General features: G+C 37.5%; 1 protein-coding gene across 8 annotated transcripts in view; it reads right to left on the bottom strand.

Annotated features, from left to right (window-relative positions):
- The window catches only part of LOC107752493 (armadillo repeat protein deleted in velo-cardio-facial syndrome homolog), a 129,874-nt gene that overhangs the window by 31,852 nt on the left and 83,795 nt on the right, over positions 1-14,227 (bottom strand). For all 8 annotated transcript variants that reach the window (XM_016568483.1, XM_016568476.1, XM_016568480.1 and 5 more), the window contains 4 exons: positions 11,801-12,303; positions 6,608-6,791; positions 1,874-1,991; positions 1,004-1,175 (listed from right to left, as the gene is read on the bottom strand). In XM_016568483.1, coding sequence (XP_016423969.1) covers positions 1,004-1,175; positions 1,874-1,991; positions 6,608-6,791; positions 11,801-12,303 — 977 coding nt within the window. The remainder of the gene's footprint in view (positions 1-1,003; positions 1,176-1,873; positions 1,992-6,607; positions 6,792-11,800; positions 12,304-14,227) is intronic.

The following is a 14,227-nucleotide window of genomic DNA, read 5'->3' as shown; positions in this document are numbered from 1 at the left end:
GATAAACAAACCTCATTAAAAAGGGTCCATGAGGCACAGCATGACATCAATGTTGTCATCTTTGCTGCTTACCGACATTCTTGCTTTTGCTCCTTCAGTTTGTTTATTGAATTCACTTATAGGTCTGTTCAAGAATCAATTCACTAAATTATATCATTAATATTGTGGCGCTGAGGCTGTTTGCTTCCCGCTATAAATGTGTTCACTATTATTACCTGTTAATGGGGGGATAGTTGGGGGAGGGGCCAGGTGCGTGCGGCAGAAGAGAGTTCATTTTGAGCTCAAGCTCAGGGAAGAAAAAGTTCAGAGCCCTTCGCGTTTTCTTGTTTTTGGGAAAGTTAGGATGCCTCCTGATACATGTGTTTTAGGTTGTAACGTTCAGGAAATAAACAAAGGCCGTTGGCTGCTTTTGAACTGGATCTCCGTCTCCTGCCTATTTATTTTGGGAAGTTGCACGACGCTACAATATATTCAAGATGTCTCACATCAGTTCATTTAAGAGAGAACAAAAAATCTGGACAACTAGTATAAGAAAATTATATAAAAAAAACAAAAACCTTGAAACTACCTGGAACCTGGAAATGAATCAACTCTCTTGGCATTATGTAAAAGAATATGTACCTGAACAACACTCAGCAGTTTAAAAGTGAAGTGTTTCGAAGAACTGATTCAACTCAAGACAATGTAGCAACACAGACAGTGAACCTACACCCACATCCATTTAAAGATGAACACTGATACTCCAGTAATAAATCATGAGTCATAAAAGAGCACAGGCCAAACAAAGAGAGATTCAAGCATCATTTAGCTTCCTATTACAGTATCTGCCTGCACTGCTATTTATGATGTTGTGTAAATGCTAGGATCATACTGCCCTCCGTGAACCTGCCAGTGATGGAAGCATCCGGCTGATGATGATCAAGACTCAGTGATCTAAAGATGCTCAGCACTGTTTTAGAAGTATAAAGCACATAGATGAGATGAAGAAAAATTCAATAATGACCTTTAGCCTTCTTTCCTCCGAAGCAGCCTGCATCATCTTTCTTCTTCCTCTGAGTGCCAGCAGAGCCAGGGCCCTGAAGAGCTGAGGGGTCCTGGAACTTCTCCGCCCCTGGAACCTCCTTGTGCACGTGGTAAGACAGGTTCCTCATGATACACACACAATTCTCCACAGACTAATAGACAGCAAGAGAGAAAAATTGAAAGAATTAAAAAAAATGTATGCAGGCATTTTGGAAGGGAAAAACTATCTTTAAAAAAGTGACCATTTGTCTTCTAAAGACTAAATAAATATTATTTCAATAATAATAATAATTATTATGTAATTGTATAATAATAATTGTTCAATTGCAGCATCGTATAGTCAAATATGTTTGAATAATGTCCGCTAAACTGTATAGTTGGCCGTTGTGCCAGGCAAGTGATTACGTACATAGCTGTGCTGATTTTATGTCTCATAATACAACTATTTACATGCAAATCAATATTTTTTGTCAATTTGGAAAGCTTATTTATTCAGCTTTCAGATGCTGTATAAATCTCAATTTCGAAAAATGTACCCTTATATCAGAAGTAGCCGGGTAATATGTGGGATAATGTACAGCCAGGCAGTCATTATCGCACAAAAACCTTTAAGATGAACCTTTAAGACTCCTTCGCTTTACATTATGGTCCTGATCACTTGCCTGGGTTTGTTTTGTGATATTGACAAGCTGACACCCCTTTATCCCTTTCATATTTATTACAGCCCTCCCTGAAGTCTGGATTTGTGTGTGTGTGACCTACCGAATGAAAGTTAAACATAGAAAACAGTATAATGTTTAAACAAAGATGAATACAGGCTCCAGGTGCTCTCTCTGCTGAATACACTTACTTTGCTGTCCATGTCCTTCTTTCCCACTGCAGATTGCAGTGCATGCAGCAAGGCATCCACCAGCCCCTCACACTCTCTCAACCGCCTGCGTGCCTCTGCACCGTCTGAGCTCACATTCCTACGGCAAACAGCAAAAGCATGAGTAAGCACAAGTAATTTGTACTAATTATACATCATAAGCTGACACATTAAAAGATTTTGTTGAGGAAGCTACTTTGAAACTTTAACTTGCCAAGCTACAAACTAATCATAATTAAAGTAGGTAAACTTGTAAAAGGAGCTATGTTGTTGGCAAAAAGAAGCTAAGGCCCTGCCAATATCTTTCAAATATGTTAAAATATATTTCATATATTAAATTATAATATATAAAATACACTTTCAGTATATTTTACAATATAATTTAATCTATACACAAAAACAGTTTGGATTTTTGAAATGATTAAACAGATTAAACAATGGATTATGGTGATAGCACTACAACAACTGGAATACAGCATCTTTATACAACCTGTTTGAAAACATAGTGATTAGTGTCAATTGACTATTTAAAAAATAATAATTTAAAATTGCATTTTTTTTTTAAATAGCTAATTTACTGTTTATATGAATGGATTCACTAGAATTAATCTGAATTTAAGGGCAAAGACTGATAAAAGCTTGACAAAAAGGCAAAAACATACAGACACAGATATTGCTTTTTTACAACCAATGCTATTATTTTATTATGGTAATTCACTGATTTTTGTTGGAAAGTGTATGATAAACAATATACAGTCACCCAGTCCAATTAAACCCACATTAAAGCCTTGTTCTGATCTCAGACCTGCTAAAATGACCAATGTCCCTCTTTAAAAATGAATGGAGGACAGCGTACATTATAAAGTTAAATGGTTAGCAGCATTATATAAAAAAAAATTCAAAGAACGTCAGATGTGTCCACAGCCTGAGAAGGCACCAGGAGCCACCTGTGTTCTACATCCTTTACCCTGATATTTCTTTACTACCAGCTGTTCAAGCTGTAGTTTTTTATAACTAGACTACCAAGTTAAAATCCTATCCATAAAAAAGCCTCACTCCAGGGTAATCACTATCAAACGACAACTGGAGAAAACAAATTAAACTAGCACCCTGCAAACAAATGAGTCCTTTTCCAGCAGAAGAAATTTAAACCCATTTGCAGTATAAAACCCATATGGAATGTAACGTTTTCCAGCTGTGCATCTGTTGTGGCAGCAATCCAGATATAAGAGAGATGGATTGCGTTTTTACAGCTACCTGTCTTTTTCCTCCATAATGCCTGAAGGACAGTCAGCACAATATTGAATACGTCCTACAATTTCTTGTTCCTTAATAGTTTTGAGAATCCAAGATATAATATTGTGGGACATTTTTTTTATATATATTATATTATTTATATGAATGTGCAGGTATTTTTTAAATAAATGATCTTAATTAAAAAATCGAATTACCAGTCCTAATAAATTTTTGTATAGAATAACATAAGGAATGTATGATTCATTGACTGACCCTGAAAACCCTTCATTGTTGGCTCTGCTCTAGGTCATACAAAGATAAACATTTGCTAAAAATCATTTACACACCTTCAGGCCATCCAAGATGTACAGTAGATGAGTTAATTTCTTCATCAGAACAGATTCTGCAGTGAATGGGTGCTGTCAGAATGAGTCAAAATCTTCATTCTGGATGGCAAGGATGAATAATTTTTGGCTAAAATGTTCCTTTAAGCCTTTTAAGACCTTCAAAAATCTCAAATACAAACAGGACAAGGATGCACTACTTAATCATGAATTACAAATGTGCACATTTGTCACAATGAGCAAAGAAATAAACAAAGGGTGCTTTCCCTCTGCTGAAGAGAGACAGGAAACAAAACTCTGCCTCCAAGCAGCTTGCTAGGCAACAGATGTCACTGGATACAGTTTCCATGGATACAGGCTGAGCTGAGGCTAAAAAGACAGGATGAGGATGGAGTGGCGTTGTGCACAACCGCATGTCTGCGATGACTTGCTGAGAGGTGGCATCGCATGGAAACACATGATGCCATGATGGCTGTACTGCCACATCTCCCTGATACATGATTTAGGCCTGCTGAGGCACTGGTTAACCTGATAATATTGATTGCCCTGTCACAGGCAATCTTTAAAATAAAGAGAAAAAGGACGACCAATACTGGATTGTGCTTGCTTATGATGCATGAAAAAGAGAGAGAGAGAGAGAGAGAGAGAGAGAGAGAGAGAGAATACACATTTCTGATTAATTGATTGACTGCAAAAGATTTCTATTACTGTTTCTAAATGCTTTCATCAAAGAATCCCAATAAATGTATCATGGTTTCCACAAAATAATTAAGCAGCACAACTGCTTTCAGTAATGACAATAATCAGAAATGTTTCTTGAGCACCAAATCATCATATCAGAATGATTTCTGAAGGATCATGTGACACTGAAGACTGGAGTAATGGCTGCAGAACATTCAGCTTTGCCATCAAAATAATAAATTACCTTTTAAAATATATTAAAACAGAAACGAGTTATTTTAATATTTCACAATACTACCTTTTACTATATTTTTGATCAACTTTCAAGGAACAATATTAGTTAAGGCAGCATAACTCAATCAATAATAGATACATAAATAAACTATTGCAATAATGTCCTTGCTTCTTTATTTGTATTATTAATTTTTGCAGATATCAGCGATCCAGTAGGTCTACCTCCAAAAAAGAAAGGAAAGGGCACAGAGGGAGAGACTGGGAAGAACGGATGATAGCAGGGAGGTAGAGTCACATACAGAGAAGCAAGCAGAAGCTGGACTTGGCCCAGCAGGTTGCAGCACAACCAGCAGCAGCAGCAGCAGGAGATTAGAGGCCTGGCTGCTAAAGAGGAAACAGAGGGTGGAAACACAGCCCCGTCCCTCCGGAGCTTCAGTGCTGAGCTCTCACACAACACAGGACACAGCTCAAATAAGAGAAGAGAGGGAGGAATTAAAGGAAAAAGGAAAGAGGGTGAACGCTACATTTATTCAATGGTGAAACACCACATACAGTTACTCAAGTGAATTCTTGTAGCATCCAAATCCTGCTTCTGAAACATCCCAATACAATCAACAGTGTAGTAAAGAACAGATATAAATATAATGATATCTGAATCACACCTCATACTGTATACACCAAATGTCATCATATTTGCAAATTTTGGTTCTGCCTATAAGACACAACCAGAACACAACCCTGTGTTGGAAGTACCTACTCATGCAATCACAAGATTAAGGATTTAAAGAGAGCACTTGAGGTCATGAAACTGAACTACACTGACCTGCTTCTGCCGCTAGCAAGCTGATTTAGACAATCAGGCCTGTGCGCTGAGGCTTATCCGCAATAGCCACAGAAGTCTAGGTAGGTCAAACAAGGATAGTCACAGCCAAACAAGGCAACAATAAACTGATTTGATGCCACAGTGTCAAAAGAGTACAACAACCATATGTGAATCCTGAAAAAGAAGGATCACTGTAGGCACCATCATGGCACTGTAACACATTGTTTAAAACAATGATCACGTCAATGGAGGAAGATTTCATGATCTGATGAGTTGTTCTCAGTTCATATCAATCAATGGGTCGTGTTGCCAAGTCAGTGATGGTCAAGGCATATGCTAGAGTTTTAAAACATACTTATTGTTAAACATGGATCCAATGTCCATTTATAATAGCTGAGACAGGCAAAGATCACATGGAATTAAAAAACAACAACAACAACAACAACAACAAAAAAACATTTCCTTTTCAGGCAAAGAGCAGAATCAGCCTGGACCCCTCTTACACAGCAATGTTTCCTTGCTTTTCTTAATCAAAAGCTGAGCTGCTAGAATGACCCCCAGAGGAGAGGATCAGTGTCTGCAGAGAGGCTCGGAACATTATACCAAAAATGGTTAAATATAGAACAGGCAGAGGCTATTGATTTTTGCCTTTAGTTATAATGTGGAGATGTTTTAATATTTTTTCATAAATTTTTGTCAGAAGACAAATAAGTTCAGTCTATACAAAATCATCTGTTCCCACTTTTGTTTTCCAAATACTGTAGATATATCGGTTGCCTCTCTATAACTAAAGCTCATTTTAACTGCTGTTCCCATAGGCAAAAATGATCTTCTCAAAGCTAAACAATTTGCTTTTCTACCACTAGTGCGCAGGAACCATATCAAGCAATATATGGCAGTATAACAGTGAGTTAGACACAAGAGGCCATTGCTGTCATTGTTAACTAAAGCGTAAGCTACTAAAAAGTTTTGTTAATTGAAATGAAGCAGAAATAAAATAAAATATAAATATTACATGAAAAAATTAGAAAGGTTGCCTTGGTAACTAACTGAAATAAGTTGAAGAACTAAAATTACTAAACCTAAAACTAATATAACAAAGCTAATATATATATAAAAAAAAAAGATTAAAAGATAATTAAAAAATTTATTAATATTATAATAGTATATAAACAATACTAAAATAACATTGTAAGAAACAGACCATCTTAATATAAAATTAACTTCTTTCATTCATCTGAAACGTTTTAGCAATTAGAACAGAAGAAATGAGTAAAAGGATTTTGCAGAAACCCAATAAGACTTGCAAAAACCGAAAGACCAATAAGAGTTTTCATTGCCATTGTTCTAGGTCAGCTAACAAAGATGTGAAAGGTGCTGTCAATCAGACCAGTATACCTTAAACATCCTGATGTGTTCTTAAAGACTGTGGTCCACTCTGCATCTCGTGGCTTTGAGTCCTCGTTCGGCTCGTGTTCCCAGCCCGAATGAGGGATAATGACCTCGTTAGTCATCGTCTGAAGCCCGTGGTTAATTATCACCATCTTCAGTGGCTCATAGGAGGACAAGTTCCAAAGTGTTCCTAACAGGTGGAGTAAGACAGAGAGAGAGAAAAGAAACAGGACCTGTTACACCTCTTAAAATGACACAAGAGCTACAAACAAAAAGTGGCACCGCTGTTAGATCTGTTGACACACCACGCATTACAAAAGCATTGATTCTGAGTTTTCAGACAGGAACCTCCATTACAGACCTCGACTAAGAAGGATTGGACAGGAAAAAAGGATAGGAAAAACAAAGTTTGAGAAAAATTGTCCAGAGTAAACGTGAAGGGGCCAGGCTGTTATTTTCTAGACAATAAAACTGAGAAGCTTGTTCTATAAGCCAGCAGATATCTATACGCCTACACAGTTAAGAAAGACTGGCCTTTGTTTTATTAACTTGGCAAGCCCCATACAGCTACTGCTACCCTTTGGAAATGTACAGTGAATAAATAAACTGCCTTTTCTTGGGTTAGTAAAAACTAAGTCTCAGGACCACAGGTCATACTCGCTAAAAACAGAAATAGCAAGAGTTTACATAGTTGACTACTAACTCAAACAAATGTACATCCTGATCCTGATACAACTCTGAATCTATTTTTCTGCCCTTCATACACATCATCATCACTCCATGTTCTTCTCACTCGGTAATTACTTCCAGATCAATTTCTGCTCACAAAAACTCCAACGGGAGACAAGAAGTACACATGTCATAGCTCTGTGTAATGTGGGCTCAGGTTCTTTTAACCACCAAAATAAATCTATTTACTATCGGATAATAACAGTAATAATTGTACTTCCATCTGTGAGGTGGTTCCATCGCCATCACCTCTTAGGTGCTGAATGGCCATTAGACCCTGGTTAAAGTCCAGATAACAGACACTGTACACATGGCCGCTGCCGAATGTGGGAATGTCTATTTGGTAAAGTGGAACATTAAGGAGCATGGTTCATTACCGGCTAGCTCATGCACTCGTGCACGTGTTATTGTGTCAGATGGGCTTGTAGTCAGAGGAGATGTAGAGGTCTATATATAGCACATGCTGATTAACTTCACTTCATTGGCTTTAATAGGAAGCAGACAACTGGAGCAGGTTGAAGCAGCCAAAGGCTGTATACATATATATGTATATGTGTATGTATATGATATATATATATATATATATATATACACATACACACACATACACACAGACACACACAACACCATTCAAAAATGTCAGTAAACACATTTATAGTATTTGTAATATTTTTAATTATCATGTGACACTGAACACTGGAGTAATGGCTGCTGAAAATGTAGCTTTGCTATCACAGCAAAAAATTTAAATGTAAAATATATTAAAAACAAAAGTTATTTTTGGTCAAATAAAGACCAAATAGTAATAGAACCACACTTAGTCTTAGACATTGATGCATTACCAGTTGAGCTAATATAAAGTTCATCTAAAGTTGTATAGATATCTATACAAAATATTAATATATTCATATTAATTGTACAAAACACACACCATACAGTGGTAAAAATCTTACAATGTTATTTCAGAGAGCTCTATAGTGTCGTATCTGTTCGGTTCCCCTGGCATCTTTTGCAGGTTCCTGGATATCCCACAAATCTAATACAAAAGGAACCAATGAAACCCACATGAGGGAAGCTGAACCTTGCAAGAGGTGCAGCCTGATTGAGTTTACTCCTTCCTGCTTGTCATTGGAGCCTCCCAGCTAATTCAATTTCCTGGGAGCAGCAGATATGCTGTTCTAACAGGCCATTCACTTAGGGCTATTACAGTCCCATCCTGCCCCCTGCCATTCATCATACACTGATTGGACAGCCGAGTCAGAGAGAAAGAAACAGGAAAGAAGGGTAAATGAAGTAATCATCTCAGAAATGCTACCATACTCTGGACTTGTGGAATTTCTGAACAAATGCCATTTTGAAATGTTTCATGGCCTTTTTCTAATGTCCTTCTTTTTTTCAAATATAATCAGGTGATTTGAGGAGACCTCTGCATAAGTACACAAACAGTAATCCACACAAAAACAAGGAATCATTCAGACCGTGAGATTCAACGCATTACCAAAATGAAACACTGACATTTAGTAACTATATTTCTAAATGTAATTTGGATCATATTTTTATTTTACCTTTTTTTGTGTACATTTTTCGAGGATGAGGTTGCATCATGCAACCTGTTCATGTTCTACCAAGTCTAACTGTGTCTCCAAACAACATATAATAGTGGTATTTCCTGAATGAGTGTTTTTGAACAAATCTGTTGAGTGAATGATTCAACGACTTACTCATAAAGTCACTTGTTTCGTTCAAGAGTTTTGAACGAATCAGATGAGAATGACTTGCTGACTCAGACAGTCACTTGTTGCCACCTACTGGAGAAACGATGCAACAAGCAGAAAAAGTAACTGAAAAATTCCCAAGACTAATAATACACAGACTGACAGTCTGACTGGAATGTGTAAAAACATAGAGAAGTGGAGTCTGTGCAGTATAGTACGGATTACGGAATTAGGAAGTACATCTTAAATCTGTTTCTACTAGAAACTTGCTTGATCAGAGCAAAATGAATGAGGATGAAATGGAGAGTTGAGGCAGATACAAAGATACAGAACGCAGACAACGAAGCAGAGGTTCATGGCTACTGGTATAAACATACTGCTGTAGCTGGTTGGTTGTAATTAAATAATACATTTCCATCAATTAACATAAGCTGGAGAGCTCTGAAAAGGAAATTTTGATGCTTTGAAGTTGTATCATTCTTGACCACCTTAATTTAAAAATATTAATATGAACTGCTAAATATTCAGAGCACATGAAGAACATTTAACACAGGGTCACCAAATTAAAACAGACAGTTTAATCAAAAATAGATACTTCTGAATTAGAAAAAAAAAATGAACAGAAAGAAAAAAGTACTAGCAATATCCACACAATGAGTTTCTTGGTTGAGGGTGCAAATAAGTGCTGCTGACGATACGTGGGTACCAACCATGGCGTTCAAAAGCACAAGGTGAACCTATTTTTAAAACCCTGCAATTATTTTTAATTGCAGAAAAAACATTCCAGGGGCTCGGTTTGGAACTGACACACTATATTCCCTCCATCCTGTAGAAAAGAGCTATTTTTAGCTGTAAAGTTAATCACTGAGGCTGCGGAGCTGTTATTCATCACTGTTTCACACTCCAGCAGTATGAGGATTCACTCAGGTATTTCACACGCTAGAAACTTTTTTCTGGGATCTGTGAAAAAACTGAACGTCTGGTCTGGAGAACCATCAGTCAATGTCATTACCAGAAAAACATTTTCTCTTTCAGTAGTTTCACCAAACCCTAGTAGAGGAAAGATCAGCATGCAGTATTTTTAAGCATATACATTACTATTCAAAAGTTTGGGGTCGGTAAGATTTTTTAAAAAGAAATCAATACTTTAGTTCAGCAAGGATGCATTAATTTGATCAAAGTGACATAAAAAATATATAATGGTGCAAAAATGAGTGACCATTTCATATATTAAGCAGTAGAACTGTTTTCAACATTGATATTAATAAGTAATTTCTGAATTTGTAAAATATATTAAATTAGAAAACAGTTATTTTAAATTGTATAGTAATAATATTTCACAATATAATCATGCAAATGCAGCCCCTGCTGAGCATAATCATGAAAAAATCTTACTGACCCCAAAATGGGATATGTTTAGAATTATTTCATATACAAATGCTTATGATTATTATTTTTTCTTAAGATTTTGTAAATCCCTCATTGTCTGTCAGTGACACAAAACCCCTGTTCCAGTAATAAAATGTCTTGCGTATGCATGCAAACATGTGTCTTTGGTCTTTGTGCGTTACGTGTCCGGTCTGAAGCCGGAACTCTTTTGCATTGTCCACGTTCTAGTAAATGTGTGTCAGGTCATGGAGACCAGGCCGAGGGATTAAGGTCCCAGGAGGACACACCTAAACCCCAGCGTGTTCTTATAGTGACATTTAGCAGGTCAAGACCCTGCTCAGCAGTCCCGCTGAAAGATTGACCTGGATTCAGTCAACATCAGTCCGGACTCATCTGGTATTTAAACGTGCAAAACATGGTGAGAGGCCTATGGCTAGTATTAGTAGGATGCTTGACAAGCATGACTGGATGAAATGAGAAAAACACAAATGAATGAATCATAGAAGATTTAGGACAAACAAGATAAAAAAGATGGAAGGTTACTGGACTAAAAATGACTTCTATTGGTCAGGCAGTCACACAGAGGAAAGCCTGATGAATCTAGAATTGAATTTCAACCAGCTCCTATTACCACCATAAAAATGTCTTCCTCAAATTTTAGATTAGTGTCAAGCAATGTAGCATTCTTAAAATTGTTACCTATATTCCCAAAAGTTGACTATTTATATACTACTCTTCAAAAGTTTGTTGTCAGATTTTTTAAAAATGTTTTTGCAAGAAGTCTCTTGCTAAAATACCAAATGCTAAAATACAGTAATATTGTGAAATATTATTACATTTAAAATAACTGGTAAATGGTATCAAAAAATTCTAAAATAACCTAATAGGCTACGTTCACACTGGCAGTTTCTGGGATTGACAACCACATTTACTTACAGGTGTGAGTCTTGAAATGTCACGTTCACACACCAACTTACAGTAGCTTCTCCGATTCTGTCTGTATGAATGTGCAACAGGAATCAAGCCCGTATTCCTTGCTAGTTACCATAGCGACAGTGACCAAAGTTGACCAAAGATGGCGACGTCCATAAAACTGAAAGTCTTATCACTTTCTGACACGACAAGAGTCCGATTGAGCCGCAAGTTTATCAAGTTCATGCGGTTGTGAGTCCCGAAAATGTACCGTACTGTGTGTGAACGTAACCGTATTAAGGACTCAAATACAGGACTGACAACCGTATTCTGCTGCTGTGTGAACGTGGCCATAATTAGGTGGGTGAAACCCCACGTACAACCCACTTTACAAAGTTTGTGTTCATGATCACAGTGCTAAATTCCAGTATGGAATGTAGTTATCATATCATACCTGTGATAAGTTCCCGAACTTCCATGTCATTGGTTTTCCTCAGCAGACGTATGAGAGCAGGAATCCCATCACAGCTCTTGATGGCCACCTTGTTATCGTGGTCCTTGCCGTAGGAGATGTTTCTCAAAGCTCCGCAGGACTTGCGATGGACTTCTGCTTTAGGGTGATCCAGCAAGCCCACCAGCACTGGGATCCCCTTCAGCTGCCTAACATCTTTCTTTATCTTGTCGTTTTCATAACAGAGATGCTGCAAGTAGGCGGCTGCATTGGATTTGACTGGATCGATGGGGTGGCCTAGCATGGCGATGACCTCAGGCAGGTCGGGGTCCCTCCAGCGCGGGTCTTTGCGGATGCTGTCAATCGAGGGGGAGCGTCGGCCACCCATGTGGTCTAGACTGGCCAAGCTGCCCCTCTCGGGCTGTGCAAGAGGTGCTGGGTACATGCCATGGATGTAGGGGTGTCTTTCATCGATCAATTCAGCCTCTATGGGGTCCTCGTAGCCTCTGTAACCAAACGAAGAAAAACAGAGCTTTTAAAGAGGTTTATCAGTCATCCAACGGTATTAACACCACACAAAGAGCAGGAAAGAGTGAAAAACTCTATATTTGATGTCATGTTTTAGAATTCTTCAGAAAAGAAAGTTGGCTATAGTCATGCACAGTATGATTTCTTTATATGATTTTAATCTGGTTGTTTTTCTATAAATAATTGCTTATATTCACCATAACCAACAATACCTATCTCAAAAGAAAAATAAGATGAGTTCAAAATATGTAAGATGGGGTAAAAAGACTAAGTAAAACAGAGACAGAGAAAAAGGTGATTGCTTTAGTTATTAACCATGGTGTCAAAGAATCCACAGAAAAACTGCTGCCATTTCCCTATTAATTGTGTCTGTCAGGACACAGTGATGTTCTCTCTTTCTTTAATTAAAGATGGATGGGATGGGATGGGATGGGATACAGCATGAGGGAAAACAGAGAGGCCGCATGGCCCAGAGCAAATATAGAACAGACTGGAAACAAAGAGAGAGAGAGAGAAAGAGAGACAGATGGATAGGAATCGATGGATGGCTTCCCTACTATGATGAGTAATCTGAATAGAGGACAGCGTAGTACAACATCACTCCCACTGGGAGAATCCCAGCTCTAGACTTTTCTGAGAGCTCCCTGTCACAAGCAAGCAATCAATATATAGGGATAGGAAATTAAATAATCAACATGCATTTCTGAAATATTCATTGTAAATGGACATTGATAATGCTTTGAAAATTTAGAGTAGAAATAAATCCGAATTTTTTCATACTTTTTTTAGTTCACATTTTTCACATTCGGTAGCACAATTCCTGTTTAGGCTGCTACTGCTACTGTGCTGTCTTAGAAAGTGAAAATGAACCTTTTCATGGTATACTTCTCCACATTTGCAGAGAAAAGACATAAAAGTCCGAAGTAGATGGAAAAAAAAAAGCTATAATGCAACATGGAAAAACCATTAAGCCAACCAAAGAGCCCAATAGACTGAAAATACAGTTTACAAACAAATGCTGCAGTGGGAACATTTCCTGGTACTTCAGGAACCCTGGAAATTAGCCGTTGTATCACTTCATTAAAACGGAGCTGAAACTGACCAAAAAGTGCTGTTTGTGGTGTTCAAACATATAATTTCCAAAAGATTAATCCACTGCTCCACAGACGGTAGCAAGAGATTTGCATTTCTCTGAGGCATCACACAAACCCTGAAGTGGCAATGGCTGATTTTAACTTCTAAAGTGAAACAGCGGTTTTAAAAAAAGAAACTGATACACACATCATCACTGTATACCATATGGATTATTTATGGCAACCTATACTAACATTGAACATTCTGCGTGTGTTCATACTGCAGGTGGCTGGAGGCTCTCATGAGCCCGTGATATTTTACTCTAACAGTTCTTGTCCTCTACAGCGTAGAAGTTGGAAATAACATGTCTGGGGATGTGCTGTACACATCAGGGAGGTTACATCAATCTCAGATAGGAGTCTCAGCATGCTTCATTATCAGTGTGAACAAAACAGAGATGTCCCTGTGGTGGTACTTCTAATTTGGCAAAGAAATATTAAACCCCTGTGCCACACACTCACCATCACTCTTTCTCTCTCTCCATTTCCAGCTTATTTTCTGTCCTCATCTCACTCTAGGTGGGAAAAACAAGGTGTACCAGAAATTCAGAGCACTAGGGACCAAACGTGCAAATAAAAAGTCACCACTATAATCTGACAGCATTCATGAATGCATAGAGGAAATGTTTAGATATGAATCTTTTGCTAATTCTTTCTTTTCGTTTGTAGTCTGAACAGCAAGAAAAAAAAACACTTAAAATTTTGTAAGTGATGAAATCTGATCTCATATATATATATATATATATATATATATATATATATATATACA

This window comes from Sinocyclocheilus rhinocerous, unplaced genomic scaffold, assembly GCF_001515625.1.
Source record: "Sinocyclocheilus rhinocerous isolate Xijiao unplaced genomic scaffold, SAMN03320098_v1.1 scaffold1853, whole genome shotgun sequence".
In the NCBI taxonomy this organism is placed as follows: domain Eukaryota; kingdom Metazoa; phylum Chordata; class Actinopteri; order Cypriniformes; family Cyprinidae; genus Sinocyclocheilus; species Sinocyclocheilus rhinocerous.
Note: the sequence above shows the minus strand (reverse complement) of the source record. Positions and strands in the feature narration are given on the sequence as shown.